Source organism: Microcaecilia unicolor, chromosome 1 (genome assembly GCF_901765095.1).
Source record: "Microcaecilia unicolor chromosome 1, aMicUni1.1, whole genome shotgun sequence".
Taxonomy (NCBI): domain Eukaryota; kingdom Metazoa; phylum Chordata; class Amphibia; order Gymnophiona; family Siphonopidae; genus Microcaecilia; species Microcaecilia unicolor.
Genome location: NC_044031.1, coordinates 316,945,091 through 316,970,679, shown reverse-complemented (window position 1 = coordinate 316,970,679; position 25,589 = coordinate 316,945,091). Strand labels below are relative to the sequence as shown.

Below are 25,589 nucleotides of genomic sequence, written 5' to 3'. Positions count from 1 at the left end.
GTTGAATGACACATCCAAACAAGATGTGAAAAATATGGAAAATCATGCAGTTCATGAAACGTGAACGGAGGAGTATCGGTTTTTGTCCAAGGACAAGCAGGCTCCTATGTTCTCATAAGTGCGGGTGACGCCGATCCGTGTCGCCCAGTCCGGCATTTTGCCAAAGTAAAAAGATTGGTTGGTGAAGGGCACCTCAAAAGACAGTGCTCGGGAGTCCATGCGGATGAGTGTTCGGGTTTTAGAGCTACTAGGGTGTGTTTTAAACTACCCCAAGTCCCATCTACACCCTGTCCAGAGATTGAAGTTCATAGGAGCCCTGCTCGACAAACAGAGGGTTCAAACCTATCTCCTAGAGATGAGAGCGGACAATCTCATCTCGCTGGTGTCCAAGGTTCGTGCCTCTCAGCAGGTCATAGCTCAGCAGATGTTGAGATTGCTGGGCCACATAGCTTTCACAGTGTATGTTACACCCATGACACATCATATGAGATCAGCTCAATGGACCCTGGTCTCTCAGTAATATCAAGCCACAGGGAGTCTATAAGTTGTAATCCAAATGTCCCCAAGGCTTGTACACTCTCTTCAGCGATGGACAATTCGATCCAATTTGACTCTGGGACTTCCATTCCAAATTCTTCAACCACAAAAAGTGCTGACAATGGATGCATCTCTCCTAGGATGGGGAGTTCATGTAAATGGGCTTCACACTCAGAGTTTAGTGTTTCTAGGAAACAAATCTTCAGATCAGCCTCCTGGAGCTTCAGACGACCTGGAATGTGCTAAAGGCTTTCTTATCAAATTGTTCTCATTCAAACAGACAATCAGGTTGCGATGTATTACACCAACAAGCAAGGTTTTCAGGAAGCTGTCCGGATGTGGCATTGAGCTTGCCAACATGGCATGTTCCTTTGAGCCACTTAATCTGGTAACGAAAACAATACCCTGGCAGAAAAACTGAGCAAGATAATGCAACTGCACAAGTGGTCTCGTAATATGGGCATAGCCCGCAAGATCTTCCAAGCGTTGGGCACCCCCTCAGTGGATCCTTTTGCCATTCAGATCAACCACAAAGTCCCTCAGTTCTGTTCCAGGCTTCAGGCCTACGGAGGACAAGCATCAGATGGCCTAGTGGTTAGGGTGGTGGACTTTGGTCCTGGGGAACTGAGGAACTGAGTTCGATTCCCACTTCAGGCACAGGCAGCTCCTTGTGACTCTGGGCAAGTCACTTAACCCTCCATTGCCCCATGTAAGCCACATTGAGCCTGCCATGAGTGGGAAAGCGCGGGGTACAAATGAAACAAAACAATTGGGGGACAGGTCTTCTGTATGCGTATTCTCCAGTACCTCTAAAGGGAAAAACTTTGTTGAAACTCAAGCAAGACCACAGTACCATGATTCTGATTGTGCCATACTGGCCATGGCAGATTTGGTTCCCTCTTCTTCTGGAAATATCTTCCAAAAAACTGTGGAGATTGGAGTGTTTTCCGACCCTCATCATGCAGGACAAGGGGTCACTTCTACATCCCAACCTCCAGTCTCTGGCTCTCACAGCTTAGATGTTGGGAGCCTAGAATTCGCTTTCTTGGGTCTTTTGGAGGTGTCTCCCGAGTCTTGCTGGCTTCCAGGAAAGATTCCACTAAGAGTTATTATTCTTTTTAAGTGGCAGAGGTTTGCCATCTGGTGTGACAGCAAGGCTTTAGATCCCCTTACTTGTCTTACCTAGACCCTGCTTGAATACCTTCTACACTTAGCAGAGTCTGGTCTTAAGACCAACTCTGTAAGGGTTCACTTTAGTGCAATTAGTGCTTATCATTGACGTGTAGAAGGTAAGCCTATCTGTAGACAGTTTTTAGTTGTTTGCTTCATGAGAAGTTTACTTTTGTCAAAGCCCCCTATCAAACCTCCGCCAGTGGCATGGGATCTCAACGTCATTCTCACCCAGCTGATGAAAGCTCGTTTTGAGCCACTGAATTCCTGCCATCTGAAGTACTTGACCTGGAAGGTCGTTTTCATGGTGTCTGTTACTTCAGCTCTTAGGGTCAGTGAGCTTCAGGCCTTAGTAGTGAATGCACCTTACACTAAGTTTCATCACAACAGAGTACTCCACATGCACCCTTGGTTCCTGCAGAAGGTGATATCGGAGTTCCATTTGAATCAGTCGATTGTCTTGCTAAAATTTTTTCGCCAACCTCATCCCCATCCTGGCAAAACAGTTTGCACACCTTGGATTGTAAGAGAGCATTGGCCTATTACATGGAGTGGACAGGGCCCCACAGACGGTCCACCCAGCTTTTTGTTTCTTTCGATCCTAACAGGATGGAGGTCGCCATCGGGAAACGCACTGTTTCAATTTGGCAGATTGCATTTCCTTCACTTATGCCCAGGCTGGGCTGGCCCTAGAGGGTCATGTCATGGCTCATAATGTCAGTTCTATGGCTGCGTTGGTAACCCACTTGAGGTCAGCCTCCATTGAAGAAATTTGCAAGGCTGCGACGTGGTGTTCAGTCCACACATTCACATCACACTACTTCCTTGAGCAGGATACCTGACGCGACATTTGGTTCGGGCATTTAGTGTTGCAGAATCTGTTTGGGGTCTAGAATCCAACTCCACCCTCCTAGGCCCATTTTATTCTGTTCCAGGCTACACCTTCATTCAGATTGTATATATTTTCAGGTTAATCTATATTATGTCCTTGCCATTGCTAGGCCCAATTGACCAATGTTTATTGTTGTGTGTGAGCCTGGATGCTAGAGATTCCACACTTGTGAGTATATAGGAGTCTGCTTGTCCTCAGAGAAAGTGAAGATACTTACCTGTAGTGTGCTTCGAGGACAGCATGCTTTATATTCTCACAATCCCGCACACCTCCCCTTGGAGGTGTCTCCTTGGATATTTTTATTTAATGTTTTTTCTTTAATATTAAACAGAGGAGATCGCGTTTGCGCGACAGGTGGGAAGGCACTCGCGCATGCGCAGTGCAGCATGGCTCGCTCTCCTCAAAACTCTATTTTTTACTTTGGCAGAATGCCTTACTGGGCGACACAGATTGTTGTTGTCCACACTTGTGAGAATATGAAGCCTGCTGTCCTTGGAGAATATCTGTTACAGAAAAGTATCTTTGCTTTCTTGCCTTCACAGCCCGGTGTATGATCCCAGTGTTTGATCTGTAATGAGACTGTAGTAATGACAGAGTGGTAATATTAAGAAACACTTTGAAACAAAAGTCAGATTTCAATGCTAAATATCCCAGAGGTTCAAATGTAGCTTGGATAAAGTGTCTACCTTCAAGACAACTCTTGAAAATAGCATGGCTATTCTATATAATAATTTTCACCACCAACGTTCTAATGTGGGACTGCCGTGTCCGTGGCTCCTGGAGTTGCTGAGCTAGGCACTGTAGCCAGGATGACGTCACTCACAGCTGATTCCAAGGCAAGGGGAGGAGCGTGTTTCCCTACTCCTTCCCCTGCCTGGGAATCAGCTGTCAGTGCGCCGCTCCCTGCCACTTCGGAGCAAGTGGCAGGGAGCGGCACAACAAAATCTACAAGCGTGGAAACAAAGAACCCCCCCCCCTCAGCACATCTCCCCCTGCCCCCCCTGCAGCTACCCATGTCCACCGACCCTGCTGTCTCACCTGCCCCTCCTTCATCCACCCAGGTTGTGTTTAACGAAATCTTTGGGGCAGGCAGGAAAGATCCACATTCCTGCTTGCCCGCTGCTGTCGCTGACGCTCCCCTGATGCCGGATCGCTGTTCAAAATGGCCGCCGATACTTAAACAAGGGCAGCTTCCAAGACTTCAACAGAAGTCACACGAGACCGCCATTGGAAGTCTCGGTGGCCATTTTCAACAGCGATCCGGCAGCGGGGGAGCGTCAGTGCCAGCGCCAACAGCGGGCAGGCAGGAACGTGGAGGGGAGGGTCGGTGGACATGAGGGCGGCTGCAGGGAGGGGGGGTGAGGTGGGTTCTAAGACCAGAAAGGTGGGGGTGGAAGGGGGGCCTCAGACCATAAAGGGAGGGGGAAGGGGGTGCACACTCACTCACACTCACTCTCACTCACTCTCTGTCTATCACATTGTGAGAATCAGAGAAGCCACAGAGCCCAGAATGCAGGGGGGAAGAGAGAAAAGCCCGAGTGGAAAAACTACAGATCCCAGAATGCATTGCGGGAGGGGAGGAGGCAGGAGCGTAGAGAACACAGATTGGAGACTGCCTGGAAGAATAGGAGAGAGGAGGACAAACGAGGACCTGAGCCACATGAGAGGAAAGGAGAGGGGGCTGATTGGGAGATGGAATCAGCTGAGGAGAGGGTGGAACACCTGAGGGAGGGGGTGGAGAATGGGGGGATGGAATGGGAGGAGTTGGAGCAGATAGGAGGAGAAGGTGTGGAAGAGGAAATGGAGGTGGGAGAGGAAGTGGCTGGAGAAGAGGAGTGACTTCTAGAGAAGAGCCCAAAGTATCAAGAAAGGAATAATAGTCAGGAGAGATCCAGTGGGTGGTTGTCAAGAGGTAAAGTGTTGACAAGTGAGGGTGGTGGATCTTTAAAAGCCTAGCTAAGCTGAACGGCTTTGAGGCCTTGCTGAAGAGGGCGGGGTGGGGAAGCCTGGCTAGCAGAACTGTGGTTAAAGCCTGTCTAGCTGAACTTTGTGGGAAGTCTGGCTAGCCGAGCTGGATTTGAAGCCTGGCTAGCAGAACTGTGTTCAAAGCCTGACTAGCTGAACTTTGTGGGAAGTCTGGCTAGCCGAGCGGGGTTTGAAGCCTGGCTAGCGGAACTGTGTTCAAAGCCTGACTAGCTGAACTTTGTGGGAAGTCTGGCTAGCCGAGCGGGGTTTGAAGCCTGGCTAGCAGAACTGTGTTCAAAGCCTGACTAGCTGAACTTTGTGGGAAGTCTGGCTAGCCGAGCTGGGTTGGAAGCCTGGCTAGCAGAACTGAGTTTAAAGTCTAACTAGCTGAACTTTGTTTAAAAGACTGGCAAGTGGTACTGTGTTGCACCGCCTTGCAAGTGGAACTGTGTGGCAGTGAGAGCGAACTGCACGGACGAGTGTGGAATCGGAAGCGGACAGCACGGATAAGTGAGAGAGACAACTACGCAGCCGGGAGGAGCGGCTGACAACATACACTGTCTCTTGACACACTCTGTGTCTATCACACTCTACATCTCTCACACACGTTCTCTCTCAAACATACACTCCGAGGAAAACCTTGCTAGTGCCCATTTCATTTCGGACAGAAAGGGGCCTTTTTTACTAGTTATGAATAAAACCACATCACACAACTGCTTTATGTGATGTGGACTTTGAGTAGAAGAAAGAAGCCGCTCCTCAATGCAGAAGTTGGCAGAGTGCCTGTTAGACCTGTCTTCTGTGCTCTTTGATGACAAAAAGTGTCGTAGGGAATTCCTTCAACAGCATGGCAAGCCACTGAGTTGAAGACTTGGCAGAAAACGTATTCCAACAGCTACTTAATGATCTCAAGAACACAAAGGTTTTTTCACTGGCGTTAAACATCAATATTTCACAGTTGTGTTTACGTTCAATTTTTCAATGGGAAAAAATTTGTTGAAGATCTGTTGACGTTGCCTCCATTTGATAAACGACTAGGTAAGGACATTTTTCAAGGCCTCTGAAAATTTTAGGATGCAACTGAACTGCAAATGCAATGAATGTGGTGATGAAAATGATTAATTTCATTCTGTGTAATTCCCCACTCCAGCATCAGCTTTTTCAAAATTTTCATAGGAAGGCTTCCTGATTTTAACAGTATTCTGCATAATGATGTGTGCTGATTGGAGCCTTCATAATGAAGTCTATGAACTTCTTCAAACATCGGCATCTAAAAAAGCAGCTGAGTTTTTGTTCCTGAATGATACTGAGCAGATATGAACTTTGTTTTTTTTTTTTTAATTGATGTGAATTTAATTTAACCTTATAAGAAAGACAGTGATAAATCTGGCATCCAGATGTTAGGCTTTTGAAGCTAAATTGGCTATATTTACAAATTACTTGGCTAATGGTCAGTTAATTCACATTCCAACAACAAAAGTAATAAATCCAACGTCTTATCTGTTGAGTACTGCTAGATCTTTTATGCTGCAACTCCAGCAGGAATTTGAGGAACGTTTCCAGGATTTCAATGGTCTTGATATCATTTTTCTGTTTGTTGCCAACCCAGTTTCAATTCCTCCCGATGGTAACTGGACTGAAACATCTGAAGACATGTTTTATGTTTCACAGTCAGCCCTTTGACTGGAGACTACTGATCTTCAAGTTGAGGATACTATGAAAATGGAGTTACAAGAAGTGGACATCACAGATTTCTGGGGCAAGGTTGTCTGTGATTCTCAGTATCCAAATGTGAAGCAACTTGCAGTTGTTCAATTAACAATGTTTGGCTCAACTATATTTGTGAGTTTATATTTTCAACAATGAACACTATTAAATAAAAATACTGAAATTCTCACACTAATGAGCATTTATACCGGGCTTTGAGAATTGCATAGACTCTTTATTCACCAAATTATAAAGACATCTTGAAACTTAAAAACAGGTTACGCTTTTTATGTACATTTAGATTTGGGGATTTTATGATAATAGAAATAAAACAAAATAAAACATGGAAAAGAAAATAAGATACCTTTTTTATTTGACATAACTTAATACAATTCTTGATTGCCCTTCTTCATCAGATCGGAAATAAGCAAATGTTTGTAGATGACAGTATATATAAATGAAAGATCAAAGAATTTCAGTGATAGTCTAACAGGATGGGGTTGGGTAGGTGAGAGGGGAGATACTGTATGCATGGAGACAGGAGGGTGTCAAAGCAGTACAATTTTATGGTTTATAATGGGCTAGAAAACCCAGATCAGGGGATTCAAGATGGCGTCCGAGCAGGACGTGTAGCAAAGACACTCCCAGAATTTGCTCTTTTTTTTGATAACTTTTTCCTTCTAAATATGCCGGAACGGAAAGCTAAGGGGACCCCTCTCCCAAAGCAAAATCCTACCTTGCCTGGGCAGCAAACCTTGACTACATTTCTGGCTTCGACTCCAATTCCGGATGTATCCGCTAGCTGGGCAGGGAAGAGCCCCGCTCAGGAGAGCGAATTTTCGCTCAGTCCGTTAGGACCTTTGACCCCGACGCTTTCGCACGCATCCGGAAGGGCTGTACTGAATCCAGCTTCCAGCGAAGATTCGAAGGAGCGGCGTCCTCAGAAAACGATGGCGAAGCTTGGAGAGAACTTGGGGCTAGCTGAGGGAGCCCAGCGAATGCTAGAAATGCCAATGGGGGAGACTATGGAGGCATTGCCTGCAACAACTACGCCAGAAGAAATTTCTGCTTGAGTACTGGCGATACAACCCCTAGTTAAGCCCCCAGTAGTGTCGCTGGAGTCAATTTGGACAGCATTGGAATCTCTCCACAGGGTCTGTACCTCTTTTATAACATTATCCTTGAATAATGTTTCACAGATAAATTCTTTCAAAGGACAAATGGAGGGATAATATCAAAGCAAACTAACTTAGAGACGCAAATTGGGGAAATATCTCAACAACAGACCCACATGCTGGGAGACTGTGCTTCTCTTCAAAGGAAAATAGAAAACATGGAAAATCTGTCAAAAAATTTGAATCTGCGATTGCTAAATTTCCAAAGTCTCAGTTTGTTGCTCCGAAGGATATGTTTGCCAAATTTCTTAAAGAGATGTATAATTATTCAGATCAATCAATTCCTCCTCTTCAAAAGATTTATTATTTGGAAATGAAATCTCCCCCTTCTCAAATTTACTTCTAAACAGGATATTTCTCCTGAAAAGTTGGACGTGTCGGACTTTTTAGAGCGGTCTGTGGACAATACAGAGACTAGAGCAACTCTAATTGTCTTTTTGCAAGATAAGGAATCTTTATTGAGACTTTATTTTAAAAACATTCACCCTGACTTTAAAGGTGGCAAGGTCTCTGTGTTCCCAGATATAGCTCGATGGACTCAACAAAGGAGAAAAAAGTTCCTGGCCGTGAAACAGGAATCTTTAAATGCTGGGGCAGTTTTCCAGTTACGATTTTCTTGTAAGTGTATTTTGATATTCAAGGATAAAAATATATATATTCTTTGATCCTGAACAATTGAGGTAATTCCTTGATAAGAGGATAGACCAATGTTAACTCCATTTTGGTTTTGGGTTCTGTAGTTTAGGAGTGCCACTGCTTGATATTCCTGTATTTCTAGTTAATAGTACCAAACTTACGACGGTTTATCAGTCTTGAATTCCTTTTTTTGGTGGACTTTTGTAACCAGATTAAGAGAATATTTGTTTATTTACCATATTCTTTATTGTATTTGTATTATTCTGGTGTATCTTATCAAAGATGTATACTCTTTGTATAAACATTTAAAATAATAAATAAATAAAAAACCCAGATCTTTGTTAAGTCCTGTCTGGTGGGTGTCAAAATATTTAATCATTCTGACTTCAAAGGTCTTACGTTCCTGTATTGTTTTAAAGTTCCCTTTTAGGATTCTTAACATGAAATCACTGGTACAGTGTTCTGGTTTTGTGAAGTGCTGCCCCACAAGCGTGACGTCTTTATTGGTACTAGCATTTTTCATATGGTGTCTGTAAATTAAATCTCTTCTTTAGCATCTGACTTGTTTCTCCAATGTAGCAGCCTTCGTTGCATTTTTTACACTGAATGATATATACCACATTGGAAGATGAGCATGTGAAAGATTCCTTAATGTTGAATATTTTTCCTTTGTGAATGACCGTGGGGTCCTGTGAAATATTTTGGCATATTTTGCAGCTGGATATACTGCAAGGATGTGTGCCATTCTTTTCTTTTTGAGTCTGTGTTGGGAGCTTGCTTCTAATTAGCTTGTGTTTTAAGTTGGGTGGCTGTTGGAAGGCCAGCACTGGTGGGGATGGGAATATCTCTTTCAGTAATTCATCCTCCTGAGTACAGGCTGCAGATCTCTTATGATTTTTCTTAATTTTTCCAGCTCTGGGTTGTATGTCACTATAAGGGGGATTCTGTGGCTTTTTTTTCTTTGTACTGTAGCAGATTTCCCCTGGGTGTTTTGAGGGAGGAGGCAATATTCTTGGAGATTATTTTGGGGTTGTAGCCTTTCTGTTTGAAGGATGCAGTCAGGATTTCAAGGTGTCTGTCTCTGTCCCCTAGGTCAGAGCAGATACGGTGGTATCTTGTGGCTTGGCTGTAAATAATGGATCTTTCTGTATGTGAAGGGTGGAAGCTGGAGTTGTGGAGGTAGCTGCATTTGTCTGTGGGTTTCTTGTATATGGATGTTTGTATAGCCATTGCTGATTGAGACTGTGGTGTCCAAGAAATTGACTTTTTCTGAAAGAGATATTCCCAGCTGGCGTGGTTAAAAAGTGAGGTGAAGGAAGCTGTTAGGGCTAAAAGAAACGCCTTCAGAAAATGGAAGAAGGAACCGTCTGAAAATAACAAGAAGCAGCATAAGGAGTGTAAAAGCAAATGCAAGGCGCAGATAAAGAAGGCCAAGAGGGATTATGAAAAAAATTACTGAGACCAAGTCAGCACGGCTTTAGTGTGGGGAAATCTTGCCTGACCAATTTACTTCAATTCTTTTGAAGGAGTAAACAAACATGTGGACAAAGGGGAGCCAGTTGATATTGTGTATCTGGATTTTCAAAAGGCATTTGACAAGGTGCCTCATGAAAGGCTACAGAGGAAATTGGAGGGTCATGGGACCGAAGGTAATGGCCTATTGTGGATTAAAAACTGGTTGAAGGATAGGAAACAGAGAGTGGGGTTAAATGGGAAGTATTCACAATGGAGAAGGGTAGTTAGTGGGGTTCCTCAGGGGTCAGTGCTAGGACCGCTGCTCTTTAATATATTTATAAATGATTTAGAGATGGGAGTAACTAGTGAGGCAATTAAATTTGCTGATGACACAAAGTTATTCAAAGTTGTTAATTCGCGAGAGGATTGTGAAAAATTACAGAAGGACCTTACGAGACTGGGAGACTGGGCATCTAAATGGCAGATGACGTTTAATGTGAGCAAGCGTAAGGGGTGATGCATGTGGGGAAAAAAGAACCCGAATTATAGCTAAGTCATGCAAGGTTCCACGTTAGGAGTTACGGACCAAGAAAGGGATCTGGGTGTCGTCATTGATAATACACTGAAACCTTCTGCTCAGTGTGCTGCTGCGGCTAGGAAAGCGAATAGAATGTTGGGTATTATTAGGAAAGGTATAGAAAACAGGTGTGAGGATGTTATAATGCCGTTGTATCGTTCCAAGGTGCAACCGCACCTTGAGTATTGTGTCCAATTCAGGTCGCCGTATATCAAGAAACATATAGTGGAATTGGAAAAGGTGCAGCAAAGGGCGACAAAAATGATAGCGGGGATGGGACGACTTCCCTATGAAGAAAGGCTAAGGAGGCTAGGGCTTTTCAGCTTGGAGAAGAGATGGTTGAGGGGAGATATGATACAGGTATATAAAATAATGAGTGGAGTGGAACAGGTGGATGCGAAGCGTCTGTTCAAGCTTTCCAAAAATACTAGGTCTAGGGGGCATGCGATGAAACTACAGTGTAGTACATTTAAAACAAATCGGAGACAATTTTTCTTCACCCAACGCGTAATTAAACTCTGGAATTCGTTGCCGGAGAACGTGGTGAAGGCGGTTAGCTTGGCAGAGTTTTAAAAGGGTTTGGACGGTTTCCTAAAGGACAAGTCCATAGACCGCTACTAAATGGACTTGGAAAAATCTACAATTTCGGGAATAACATGTATAGAATGTTTGTACGTTTGGGAAACTGCCAGGTGCCCTTGACCTGGATTGGCCGCTGTCGGGGACAGGATGCTGGGCTTGATGGGCCTTTGGTCTTTTCCCAGTATGCCATTACTTATGTACTTGTATCCAGCTGCAAACTATGCCAAAATATTTCACAGGACTCCATGGTCGTTTACAAAGGAAAAATATTCAACATTAAGGAATCTTTCACGTGCTCATCTTCCAATGTGGTATATATCATTCTCAGAGGACAAGCAGGCTGCTTGTTCTCACTGGTGGGTCGACGTCCACGGCGGCCCCCACGAATGGAATTTTTTTAAAGCAAAAAATCTTCAAGGCTTTGACAGAACCTTCTGGCGCGCGGACTGCGCATGCGCGGCTGTCTTCCCACCCAGTTACCTTTTTTCCGTGGTGAAGAGAGGCAGCGATTTGTCGTCTCTTCTGACCCCTTCGAAGAGCCTTTGGCCGTTTTTTTCTGGAGATTTTCTTCGGGTTTCCTTTTTCTTCTTCCCTTGCCTTTTAAATAAAAAAGAAAAAAAAATAAAGTAGAAGTCTTTTACCTGTTTAGTTTTTGCCCTTCCCAAGTTTCCTTTCCCTTCTGCCGTGGTTTCTCTTTTTTGTGCTCTCCCTTTTGGAACAATCGTGAATTTTGATCTTGCCGCCGCTATTTTTCCATCCATGTCATCGAGGACTCCCAGCGGCTTCAAGAAGTGTACTCGGTACAACGGGACGATCTCAGGTACCGACCCCCACGTGTGGTGTCTTCAGTGCCTTGGGCCCGACCATTGCCCAGACGCATGTAAGTTGTGTCTTAGCTTGAAAAAGCGGACACAGGCGTTGAGACAAGCTCTTCGAGATCGACTTTTTGGAGCTTCGTCCGGTTCCTCGATGTCGACTTCAGTACTGAGGTCAGCGTCATCGATATTGGCACCGGGGATGGCATCGACTTCAGGAGCACAGGTAATGGCTGCCCAGAGACCACCACACGCTGGGAGCAGTGAGCTGTCGAGTGGGTCTCCACCTGTCTCAGTCTTCTGCTGTGCAGGCCCACCGGGACCGACCACTCTCGGACCCGACCCTGAGGAGGCATGTGGATTCCATGTTCTCCTCGTCGGTACCGAGGAATATCGATGACGTGCATCGAGCGAAGGCGAAGAAGCATAGTCATCGGTCTCCTTCCAAGCACGGTACCGGGAGCTCCGGGGCGTTGAAGGATTCGGCACCCGTGAAGCGCCGACGCCGGGAGGAACGCTCACCCTCCATACAAGAGGTGTCAGTCTTCGGGCAGCCCGGTACCGCCTCCTCAACCTCCACAGATTCTGACACCGATTCCTGCACCGACCCCACAGCCTTGCTCGACAGCGACTCTAGACGAGCGCATCTGAGCCATTCTTCAAGTCTTTTGGAGGGGCTTCTGCGTCAGTCTGCTCCGGTACCAGGGGTGCTTGCTCCCTCTGTAACGTCGGTGGAAGTGGCAGCTGGCTCTATGCCTGTGGTGAGGTCTCCGACGCCGGTACCGCCTGTAGCATCGGCTTCAGCTGCCACCCAGGTCGACTCCCCGTCGACATCGCTGGAGGGAGCTTCATCGCCGCCAGCTTGGGAGTCGACTTCTCGCCATCGCCATCGAGGACATGGTTCCTCGGCGTCGAGACAGGCCCAGTTTCGGACTGCAGTTAAGGAACTCTTGTCTGATACCGATGAGGATGCCTCGTGGGATGAAGGGCAAGATCCCAGGTATTTCTCTTCCGAGGAGTCTTGTGGTCTTCTCTCTGATCCTACTCCTTCACCAGAAAGAAAGCTTTCTCCCCCGGAGAGTCTTTCTTTCTCCGCCAGAGAGTCTTTCTTTCTCTTTATTTGTCCAGGAAATGTCTGTGGCTATTACTACTACTACTACTACTACTACTACTTAACATTTCTAGAGCACTACTAGGGTTACGCAGCACTGTACAGTTTACCAAAGAAGGACAGTCCCTGCTCAAAGGAGCTTGCAATCTAAAGGACAAAATGTCAAGTTGGGGCAGTTTAGATTTCCTGAATAGAGGTAAAGTGATTAGGTGCCAAAGGCGACATTGAAGAGGTGGGCTTTGAACAAGGATTTGGGCAGGGAGAGGGCCTCGTGTATGGGCTCAGGGAGTTTATTCCAAGCATGGGGTGAGACGAGGCAGAAAGGGCGGAGCCTGGAGTTGGCGGTGGTGGAGAAGGGTACTGAAAGGAGGGATTTGTCTTGAGAGCGGAGGTTACAAGTAGGAACATAAGGGGAGATGAGGGTAGAGAGGTAATGAGGGGCTGCAGATCGAGTGCATTTGTAGGTAAGTAGGAGAAGCTTGAATTGTATGCGGTACCTGATTGGAAGCCAGTGAAGTGACTTGAGGAGATGGGGTGATATGGGCATATCGGTTCAGACGGAAGATGAGACGTGCAGCAGAGTTCTGAACGGACTGAAGGGGGGATAGATGGCTAAGTGGGAGGCCAGTGAGGCGTAGGGTGCAGTAGTCAAGGAGAGAGGTAATGAGAGAGTGGATGAGAGTTCGGGTGGTGTGCTCAGAGATGAAAGGGCGAGTTTTGCTAATGTTATAGAGGAAGAAGCGACAGGTCTTGGCTATCTGCTGGATATGCGCAGAGAAGGAGAGGGAGGAGTCGAAGATGACTCCGAGGTTGCGGGCAGATGAGACGGGGATGATGAGGGTGTTATCAACTGAGATGGAGAGTGGAGGGAGAGGAGAAGTGGGTTTGGGAGGGAAGACATTAAGCTCGGTCTTGGCCATGTTCAGTTTCAGGTGGCGGTTGGACATCCAGGCAGCAATGTCGGATAAGCAGGCCGATACTTTGGCCTGGGTTTCCGCAGTGATGTCTGGTGTGGAGAGATAAAGCTGGGTGTCGTCAGCATAAAGATGATATTGGAAACCATGAGAATGAGATCAGGGAGCCCAGGGAAGAGGTGTAGATTGAGAAGAGAAGGGGTCCAAGGACATATCCCTGAGGAACTCCAACAGAGAGCGGGATGGGGGTGGAGGAAGAACCATGAGAATGTACTCTGAAGGTACGGTGGGAGAGATAAGAGGAGAACCAGGAGAGGACAGAGCCCTGGAACCCAAATGAGGACAGTGTGGCAAGAAGTAAATTGTGATTGACAGTGTCAAAAGCGGCAGATAGGTCGAGGAGGATGAGGATGGAGTAGTGACCTTTGGATTTGGCAAGGAACAGGTGATTGCAGACTTTAGATAGTGCCGTTTCTGTCGAGTGTAGGGGGCGAAAGCTGGATTGAAGCGGATTGAGGATGGCATGAGAGGAGAGAAAATCAAGGCAACGGCTGTGAACGGCACGTTCAAGTATCTTGGAGAGGAAGGGTAGGAGGGAGATGGGGCGGTAGATGGAGGGACAAGTAGGGTCAAGTGATGATTTTTTGAGGAGTGGTGTGACAACAGCATGCTTGAAGGTGTCAGGGACAGTTGCAGTGGAGAGAGAGAGGTTGAGGATATGACAGATGGGGTGACAGTAGGAGAGATGGTGTTAAGTAAGTTGGTGAGGATGGGGTCAAAGGGACTGGTGGTGCATTTCGAGGAGGAAAGAAGGTGGGCGGTTTCCTCTTCGGTGATGTCAGGAAAAGAGGAGAAGGAGGCCTGGGTTAGTTGATTGAGGGAGTGGGTTATAGGGTGAAGAGGAGGAGAAGGTTTGGTGGTGAATTCGAGGTTGATCTTCTGCACACCTTGTCGCGGAAGTAGTCAGCCAGTGATTGAGGAGAGAGTGAGGGGGGGTGGGAGCGGAGGGCACTTTGAGGAGGAAGTTGAGGGTGGCAAAGAGACAACGAGGGTTAGAGCTGAGGGAATTAGTCTATTGGGTGTAATAGTCCTGTTTGGCGAGAAATAGGGAGGACTGGAAGGAGGATAGCATGAATTTGTAATGAATGAAATCAGTATGGGTGTGAGATTTCCTCCAGAGGCGTTCAGCCGATCGGGCGCAGGAGCGAAGGTATAGGGTGCAAGGGGTCAGCCAGGGCTGGGGATTAGTACGCCTTGTGGGACGGGAGATAGATGGTGCAAGGGTGTCCAGAGCAGAGGAGAGAGTGGCATTGTAAGTGGAAACGGCTTTGTCGACAGATTCGGAGAACATGATGGAAGGGAGGAGATTTAGAAATACTAGAGGATAAGGTGGGAGGGTCGACAGCGTGGATATTCCTGAAAGTAGTGGTTAGTGTTGGGCGGGACTGAGGGGGAAGGTGATGAAGTGTGAAGGTGATCAGGTGATGGTCAGAGAGAGGAAGAGCTGAGGCGCAGAAATTGGAGGGAGATCAGGTAGAGGAGAGGACGAGGTCAAGACAGTGGCCAGATTGGTGAGTAGGGGTGGTGGAGCTCAGTTGGAGGTTGAAGGATGAGGTTAGAGTGAAGAACTGAGAAGCGTATGATTCGGATGGGTTATCAGTGTGTATGTTAAAGTCTCCAAGAATGAGGGATGGGGATGAGGGCTCAAGAAAACGGAGAGCCAGGCATCGAAGTTGGTATGGAAGGAAGAGAGGGACTTATCAGGGGGGCGGTAAATGACTGCAACTCTGAGTGGTAGCGAGTAGAATTCCCTTCCCTGTGGTATCTGAGGATGAGCCCAGGACTGAAATGCTCGAGGTCCTTGACTATCCTTCGTCACATAAGGAGTCATCCACTGTTCCTTTGTATAATGTGCTCAAGGAGACACTTTTGCGGAACTGGATGAAACCACTAAGTAATCCCACCATTCCCAAGAAAGCTGAGTCCCAATATTGGATTCACGGAGAACCTGAGCTGATGAAGTCGCAGTTACCTCACGACTCTGTGGTTGTGGATTCTGCTCTCAAGAGAGCCAGGAGTTCTAGAGACTTTGCCTCGGCGCCCCCCGGGAAGAGAATCTAGAACCCTGGACTCTTTTGGGAGAAAGGCGTATCAGGCCTGTATGCTCGTGGCCAAAATTCAATCCTACCAGCTGCACGAGCATTCACTTGAGGAACATGGTGAAGCAACTGGTGGACTTGGTTGATAAGCTCCCTCCGGAGCAGGCCAAGCTTTTTCAGGAGGTGATCGGGCAGCAGAAGGCGTGTCGTAAATTCCTGTCCAGGGGTGCTTACGATTTTTTTGATGTTGCATCCAGATCCGCTGCCCAAGGTATAGTGATGCGCAGACTCTCGTGGCTGCGTGCCTCTGACCTGGACAATCGAGTCCAGCAGGGGATTGCGGATGTCCCTTGCCGGGGGATAATATTTTTGGTGAGAAAGTTGAGCAGCGGGAAACCGCTATGGACAATCTCTCCCACAGGGTGCCTTCTGCTACTACCTCATCAGGTAGACGATTTTTCTGGGGAAGGAAGAATGCTCCCTATGCTTATAATAAGCGTAGGTACAACCCTCCTTCTCAACAGCCTTCTCATGCTCATCCCCAGCGCGCTCATTCTCGTCAATAGCGTGCGCCAAGGCAGGCCCCTGTTGCTCCCCACCAAAAGCAAGGGGATGGGCTTTTGACTGGCTGCAGCTGAGCATAGCCGCTATAAAGGTGTCCGTGCCAGACGACTTGCCGGTCGGGGGGAGGTTAAAAGTTTTTCACCAAAGGTGGCCTCTCATAACCTCCGATCGGTTGGTTCTTCAAATAGTCTGGTTAGGATACTCCCTCAATTTGAAATCCAGACCTCCAAATTTCCCACCGGGAGCTCAATCCTTCAGCTTCCAGCACAGGCAGGTACTTGCAGAGGAACTCTTCGTCCTTCTCAGCGCCAATGCGGTCGAGCCCGTTCCACCAGGGCAAGAAGAGCTGGGATTCTATTCCAGGTACTTTCTTGTGCAAAAGAAAACAGGGGGGATGCGTCCCATCCTGGACCTAAGGGCCCTGAACAAATTCCTAGTCCCACAAAAGTTCAGGATGGTTTCCCTGGGCACCCTTCTTCCCATGATTCAGGAGAACGATTGGCCATGCTCTCTGTACTTAAAGGATGCTTATACACACATCCCGATACTTCCAGCTCACAGGAGGTATCTTTGATTCCGTCTGGGAGCACAGCACTTCCAGTATTGTGTGCTGCCCTTTTGTCTGGCGTTTGCGCCCAGGGTCTTTACGAAATGCCTGGCAGTAGTTGCAGCATCGCTACGCAGACTGGGAGTGCATGTGTTCCCTTATCTCGACGATTGGCTGGTGAAGAACACCTCAGAGGCAGGGGCTCTACAGTCCATGCAGATGACTATTCAACTGCTGGAGCTACTCAGGTTTGTTATAAATTACCCCAAGTCCCGTCTTTACCCTGTTCAGAAACTGGAATTTATAGGAGTTCTGCTGGACTCACAGACGGCTCGTGCCTATCTTCCAGAAGCGAGAGCAGACAATCTTCTGTCTCTAGTTTCCAGCAGATTACAGCTCGGCAGATGTTGAGACTTCTAGGCCATATGGCCTCAACAGTCCATTTGACACCCTTGGCCTGTCTTCACATGAGATCAACTCAATGGACCCTAGCTTCTCAGTGGTATCAAGCTGCAGGGGATCTGGAGGATGCAATCCAGTTGTCCACTGATTTTCACAATTCCCTTCAGTGGTGGACAATTCGATCCAATTTGACCTTGGGACTCCCCTTTCAAATTCCTCAGTCACAAAAAGTGCTGACAACGGATGCATCCCTCCTGTGGTGGGAAGCTCATGTCGATGGGCTTCACACTCAAGGAGTTTGGTCCCTCCAGGAAAAAGGTCTTCAGATCAATCTCCTGGAGTTGCGAGCGGTCTGGAACGCTTTAAAGGCTTTCAGAGATCAGCTGTCCAATCAAATTATCCAAATTAAGACAGACAATCAGGTTGCCATGTACTACATCAACAAGCAGGGAGGCGCCGGATCTCGCCCCTTGTGTCAGGAAACCGTCCAGATGTGGCTTTGGGCTCGCCATTACGGCATGTTTCTCCAAGCCATGTATCTGGCAGGCGTAAACAACAGTCTGGCCAACAGATTGAGCAGCATAATGCAACCTCACAAGTGGTCGCTCAATTCAGGCGTCGTATGCAAGATCTTCCAAGAGTGGGGCACCCCCTGGGTGGATCTTTTTGCCACTCAGGTCAATCACAAGGTCCCTCAGTTCTGTTCCAGACTTCAGGCCCACGACAGACTAGTGTCTTTGAGAGCAGGGCTAAGCTATATACTGTTCCTGTAATCATACCTACTGGCCAGCCACAGAGTGGCTTTGAAAGTGGGTTAAGTGATCTGAGTTCCTTTCCTGGTCGCAGCAGGCTATCATGGTATGTTCCCAGATAAACAGTGATTGTACAATAGCTTCTTGGAAAGCCAGATAGGAATATGAGGGGTCTTTGACGTGGAAAAATAGAAAGTGATCTATGAATAATGAATAACTAAAACACATTTTTGCTGTTCTGCAGGACAATTACAGAGTTACAGTGAAACAAATGGAAGACCTTAACTTGATGGAAAACATGGTTAGAAAGATGCAGGTGGGATTCTGTGACATTCTGATTGATTTCTCAACAAGTTTTTATTTTCCACAGTAGAAGTGATTTTATATTTATTACTCACGTTTTTCCAAATCTGAACTTGGGGCAAATTGAATCCAGGTCCATGAGTTATTTCTCTGTTCAAATGGGCTCAATTGTGCTTGAGGCAGTAAAAATGTAATAACTTGCCTGACGGTCACAAAGGATGTCCATTACAGACATAGGGCCAAATTTCATTTTATTCCTTGGGAGCAGGGAAGCTTTTGGTGGTTGGCACAGAGGAGGGAAAGATTCCATAGTTGGGGGGGGGGAGGTCGTGGAGGAGGGAAAGACGCCATACTAGATGGGAGGCACAGCACAGAGGAGGGAAAGATGCCATATGAGGGGGAGGGGTGGAGAGTGGAAAGATGCTAGCTATAGAGTGTGGTAACAAGGGAAGGGATAAGCTGAACATGGGGATAAACAGTGACACAGAGAAGGGGCAGGCAGGAACTATAAGGATAGGGATGCAGAGATGGCAGTGCTGAAAGGGGGTAGATAGGGACACTGAGAGCAGTGTAGAAAGGGGTTAGATAGGGACACGGGGGCATACTGAAGGGGGGGTAAGGCAAACAGAGGGGGCAATACTGAAAGAGGGGAGGGGAGATAGGGACACAGAGGGTTCAATGCTGAAAGAGAGGTAGATTGTCACACAGAGAAGATATTGTAAATACTGAAAATGGGAAGGGGTGATGAGGACAAGGGGGCAAAGCCGAAAGGGGGTAGATAGGCGCACAGAGGAGAGCAATGCTGAAAAGGGAGAGGTGAAATAAAGACACTGGGAGGGCAGATGGTGAACATAGGGGGGAGGATAGGGACAGGGACACAGCTGGAGATGCTGGAAAAGAGGTGAGGTAAGGACACAGAGGAGATAGGCACCAGAGGGGTGATTCTAGGAAAAGTGGGGGGGGGGGGGGGGGGGGGGGCAATGGGAACACAGAAGGGTGATACTGGAAAAAGAGGTGGAATGGTGACTCTGAAGACACAGAAGGAAAATGCTGGACAGGACAAATAGGGATTATTATTATTATTTATATAGCGCTATCAGACGCATGCAGCGCTGAACATCTGATACAAAGAGACAGTCCCTGCTCAAAAGAGCTTACAATCTAAATAATACAGACAGACAAGACAGTTACGGGTGAGGGAGTAATGGGAGCTAAAAAGCAGCAGTGAAAAGGTGGGTTTTCAGCATAGATTTGAAAACAGGTAGAGATGGAGCTAGACGTATAGGTCTAGGAAGTCTATTCCAGGCATAAGGTGCCGCCAGAGAAAAGGAGCGAAGCCTGGAGTTAGCAATGGAGGAGAAGGGGGATGACGAGAGATTTGTCCAGTGAGCGGAGTTCACGGGGAGGAATATAGGGAGAGATGAGAGTGGAGAGGTAATGGGGGGGCTGCAGAGTGGATGCATTTCAAGGTCAGTACGAGAAGTTTAAATTGAATGCGGAAGCGGACAGGGAGCCAGTGAAGTCACTTGAGGAGTGGGCTAGTGTGGGTATAACGATTCTGGTGCAGAGGGAAGATGGATGATGGACACAGAGAAGAAATGTCAAATGGATAGTGATCCTGCAAAGACAGGTGAAAAACAGAGGAAAGCAGAAGAGAGGCACTGGGACCAAAGTTAACAGAAAAAAATAAAATGATCAGACAACAAAGGTAGAAAAAATAATTTTATTTTAAGATAAAGTAGTGTGGTAACTGTGTTAATTTTTTTGTTTTATTTGTTGTTAATTTGTAATATAGTGAATGGAATATGTCAGTTTCTGAAATTTACATCTGCTATCTTTATAGCAGTACAAGGGGAAAATATTTCAGTTTTTCTGGTGGTGTTCTGCATGCCAAAAATTTTTTTTTTTGGGGGGGGGGGGGGGAGCTGGATTTTTGTCTACATATTCTATTAGTTTATGATCACTCTTAGGGGTTATTTTGTTGGACCTTGGGACTGGTGTACTATTTTCAGTGATGCCTTTTTAAATGTGCCAAGGTTAGTAAAATGGGTGTGGCTACTGTTGGGGCATAGCTACTGTAGGGGCAGAGCTATATATAGTGTACCCGCACTTAAGGTTGGCAGTGTATGAGTACCGGTACCTTTTTTCCTACAAAAAAAGCACTGGTTTTAATAACATTTAATTTCTGAGAAGCAAGCATTAAATAAATCACACAATATACCATATAATCTTAAGATTTGTTATATTAAATATCCCTAATACCTTAAAATGTTTAAACAACACAATAATGCTAAGATGCAGACAGCAGTCCACTAGCAATAGGGGTGCTATCCAGTCTTTTGCATTGAGTGTCACATGTATAATTATCTCCCAGTTGGCGAGAGGTTATATGTGTGTACTTGATGCAAGGAGCGCCTAGCTCTCAAAGAGCAATCTGTTCTCTTGAGGCTAGAGTAGCAGACTTGGAGGAGCCGAGGGAGAAAGATGGGTATATAGAGGAGACCTACAGGGACGTTGTAGAGAAGTCCCACCTCCAGTCTGATAGTGCTACCTTTTTTTTTGTTACATTTGTACCCCGCGCTTTCCCACTCATGGCAGGCTCAATGCGGCTTACATGGGGCAATGGAGGGTTAAGTGACTTGCCCAGAGTCACAAGGAGCTGCCTGTGCCTGAAGTGGGAATTGAACTCAGTTCCTCAGTTCCCCAGGACCAAAGTCCACCACCCTAACCACTAGGCCACTCCTCCACTCCCTTTGAGGAGGGAAGTCTCCTAGAAGGTGAAAAGATGTAATCTGTAGCTAGGACCTGCACATGAAGGGATGCAATATCCTCTTGCACTGAGGATGTGTCTCCAGGAGCTTCTGCCCAAGAGGGAAGGGTTAGGACAGCTGTTGAAGTTGGTGATTCAATCAGTAGGCGTGTAGACTACTGGGTGGCTGGTGGTCGTGAGGATTTCCTGGCCACTTGCCTGCCTGATGGTGAAGGTAATGGACCTCACGTGTCACCTAGATAAGATTTTAGATAGTGCTGGGGAGGAGCCTGCTATCTTGGTACATGTGGGTATCAATGGCATAGGAAAATGTGCAAGGGAGGTTCTGGAAGCCAAATTTACGCTCAGGTAGAAAGCTGAAATCCTGATCCTCTAGGTAGCATTTTCGGAAATGCTCCCTGTTCCACATGCAGGACCTAAGAAGCAGGCAGAGCTCCACAGTTTCAATGCATGGTTGAGATGATGGTGCAGGGATGAGGGATTTCAATTTGTTAGGAACTGGACAATACTCTGGTGAGAAGGGAGCATAATCAGAAAGGATGGGCTTCACCTTAACCACGATGAAACCAGGCTACTGGCACTAACATTTAAAAAGGAGCGAGAGCAGCTTTCAAACTGGAGTGCATGGTTTGGTGTGGAGTATCCTCGAAGGATACTATTCCAATTACAATCTAGGTCTCAACTCTATAATTAGTTACACATTATATTACAAATTATTCACTAGTAACTGTTTAACATTTTAAAATATATTTCTTTATTAATAGATCAATACAATTTTCCTAAAATAAAATCCATTCCCTTAACCCATAGTTATTAACCAATCCATACACCAATACATTTAAAACCAAACAATTCTCCACAATACTCTTTCAATACACATTCAAATAGCATATATCTGGCAATCTTTTACATCAATGTGTGATCATAGCTCTTTAGTCATGTGTTAATCCACTGCTCCAGAGTCTCCCACAAGATTCAGCCTTGCTTCAAATCAGACTCTTTGAATCACCAACTTGTAAAATAGTTCTGTCCTTTTAGTGATAAATCTTGAATAACCATTGATGATATCAGTCAGCAACATCCAAAACTGTCCATTTTCACCATTAGCAGTATCATGTATTCCAGATATACAGTGGTGGAAATAAGTATTTGATCCCTTGCTGATTTTGTAAGTTTGCCCACTGACAAAGACATGAGCAGCCCATAATTGAAGGGTAGGTTATTGGTAACAGTGAGAGATAGCACATCACAAATTAAATCCGGAAAATCACATTGTGGAAAGTATATGAATTTATTTGCATTCTGCAGAGGGAAATAAGTATTTAATCCCTCTGGCAAACAAGACCTAATACTTGGTGGCAAAACCCTTGTTGGCAAGCACAGCGGTCAGACGTCTTCTGTAGTTGATGATGAGGTTTGCACACATGTCAGGAGGAATTTTGGTCCACTCCTCTTTGCAGATCATCTCTAAATCATTAAGAGTTCTGGGCTGTCGCTTGGCAACTCGCAGCTTCAGCTCCCTCCATAAGTTTTCAATGGGATTAAGGTCTGGTGACTGGCTAGGCCACTCCATGACCCTAATGTGCTTCTTCCTGAGCCACTCCTTTGTTGCCTTGGCTGTATGGTTTGGGTCATTGTCGTGCTGGAAGACCCAGCCACGACCCATTTTTAAGGCCCTGGCGGAGGGAAGGAGGTTGTCACTCAGAATTGTACGGTACATGGCCCCATCCATTCTCCCATTGATGCGGTGAAGTAGTCCTGTGCCCTTAGCAGAGAAACACCCCCAAAACATAACATTTCCACCTCCATGCTTGACAGTGGGGACGGTGTTCTTTGGGTCATAGGCAGCATTTCTCTTCCTCCAAACACGGCGAGTTGAGTTCATGCCAAAGAGCTCAATTTTTGTCTCATCTGACCACAGCACCTTCTCCCAATCACTCTCGGCATCATCCAGGTGTTCACTGGCAAACTTCAGACGGGCCGTCACATGTGCCTTCCGGAGCAGGGGGACCTTGCGGGCACTGCAGGATTGCAATCCGTTATGTCGTAATGTGTTACCAATGGTTTTCGTGGTGACAGTGGTCCCAGCTGCCTTGAGATCATTGACAAGTTCCCCCCTTGTAGTTGTAGGCTGATTTCTAACCTTCCTCATGATCAAGGATACCCCACGAGGTGAGATTTTGCGTGGAGCCCCAGATCTTTGTCGATTGACAGTCATTTTGTACTTCTTCCATTTTCTTACTATGGCACCAACAGTTGTCTCCTTCTCGCCCAGCGTCTTACTGATGGTTTTGTAGCCCATTCCAGCCTTGTGCAGGTGTATGATCTTGTCCCTGACATCCTTAGACAGCTCCTTGCTCTTGGCCATTTTGTAGAGGTTAGAGTCTGACTGATTCACTGAGTCTGTGGACAGGTGTCTTTCATACAGGTGACCATTGCCGACAGCTGTCTGTCATGCAGGTAACGAGTTGATTTGGAGCATCTACCTGGTCTGTAGGGGCCAGATCTCTTACTGGTTGGTGGGGGATCAAATACTTATTTCCCTCTGCAGAATGCAAATAAATTCATATACTTTCCACGATGTGATTTTCCGGATTTAATTTGTGATGTGCTATCTCTCACTGTTACCAATAACCTACCCTTCAATTATGGGCTGCTCATGTCTTTGTCAGTGGGCAAACTTACAAAATCAGCAAGGGATCAAATACTTATTTCCACCACTGTATATATTTTTTGAAAATGTGGTTACATTTGTAATAGAGTTTCAATCTCTCCAATTCTTATAGTATTCCACCATACGACCAGGACCCAACATGCTCATGTTTCGCTATAAAAGCGTCATCAGGGGTCTTGAATTCTAAACACAATAACAATGGGTTAACTCTAATTCTACTTAATATATATCATTATTAAAAACTCTCAAAATACATTAACATGCTATCATAGATACACTTACTGGCTCATCCAGGTGGTGGGGTAGTCAAATACCAGCGATGCGGTGGTGAGCTAGATCTGCTCTCCCAAACGCATAGATGGTTACCAACTAACACAGAGGTTAAATACTCTAGAGGTTTAACCACTCAATCTCTTTATTGAGTCCAGCTGGAGCTATCGTGTTCCATTGAAATATATAACGTTGCTCCTTCCTAAGTAGTGCCTGAGGCATGTTACCACCCCTCTCTAACTTAACACAATCAAGGACAACAAATCGAAACTCCTCTAATTTGTGTTGCATTTCCAACCAGTGGGCTACAATAGGAGCTTCCAAACGAGCTGTACGTATGTTACTTAAATGCTGTGAAATACGCAATTTAACCCTCCGAGAAGTCAAGCCAATATACCACAGACCACAAGGGCAAATCACCCCATATATACAATAGAGCAACTTGAAACACGCATGGGTAAACAGTACAGTAATTTAGCATTTTCACATCGCCGAGCTTTGACTGAATTACAAAATGACACAAGTATAATAATTATGGGTGCCGACAAGGGTGGCGGGGTAGTTGTTCAGGATGTAAGTAAATATAATGAAGAAGCATTAAGACAGTTGGCAGATCGAACATTCTATGCAGTCTTGATACAAGATCCTACGGAACAATATCAAGATCAGGTTCATCAATTATTGAATAAAGCGGTTAAAGATGGAGTCATAACCATCCAGGAATACCGCTATTTATTTCGTCAATATCCTAGAGTTCCGATAATTTATTTTACTCCTAAAATACATAAGCATAGAGTCAACCCCCCTGGGTGGCCCATTGTGTCGGGATGTCAATCATTATTTGAAACTTTATCTCAATATCTTGATTTTCACTTGCGCCCTTGCTTACAGTTTATTACATCTTATGTGCGAGAATCAACACATCTTTTGGAAATATTGGATCAACTTAAAATTTCAGAGAAAGCGCAGGTATGTCTGGTGACGTTGGACGTCACAGCTCTTTATACAAACATACCGCAGATAGAGGCGATACAACTAATAGATAGTTTGTTGGAGAATTTGCCTCTGTCAGCCTCTAAAATTCAGTTGTTAGGCAGGATGGCGAGATTGGTGATATATCACAACTATTTCAAGTTTCAGGACACATTTTACTTACCAATAAAAGGAGTAGCAATGGGGGCTACTGTAGCCCCTACTATTGCGTGTTTATACATGGATCAATTGGAAAAGAAAGGTATTTACACATCTCAATATTTTGGAGGGGTAGTTAAATGGCTACGGTATATTGATGATATACTATTGATATGGCAAGGCACTGAATTGGAATTAAAAATGTTTTTGCAAGAATTAAATGAAATTAGTGATCACATTAAGTTTGTGCATTATATAGGAGTCAGTGAAGTCAATTTTTTAGATATCAACATTCGCTGGGATAACAATAGATTTCATACTCGACTATATCGTAAAAACACTGACCAAAATAGTATGCTTCATTACCGTAGCCATCACCCAAAAGCATTAAAAGATAGTATTCCTACAAGTCAATTGTTACGAGTACGTAGAGCATGTAGCTCTAGGGAAGAATTCTGCACTCAGGCAGAACAGATGATCAGTAGGTTTCGGGTTCGAGGCTATCCCCACAAAGTTTTGAAAAATGCTGCTAAGCGAGTAT

At 45.8% G+C, this 25,589-nt stretch overlaps 1 protein-coding gene across 1 annotated transcript in view; it reads left to right on the top strand.

Moving 5' to 3' along the window:
• FAM217A (family with sequence similarity 217 member A) overlaps positions 1 to 25,589 on the top strand; it is a 250,436-nt gene that overhangs the window by 82,923 nt on the left and 141,924 nt on the right. The window contains exon 2 of the mRNA XM_030208680.1: positions 18,145 to 18,216. Coding sequence (XP_030064540.1) covers positions 18,145 to 18,216 — 72 coding nt within the window. The remainder of the gene's footprint in view (positions 1 to 18,144; positions 18,217 to 25,589) is intronic.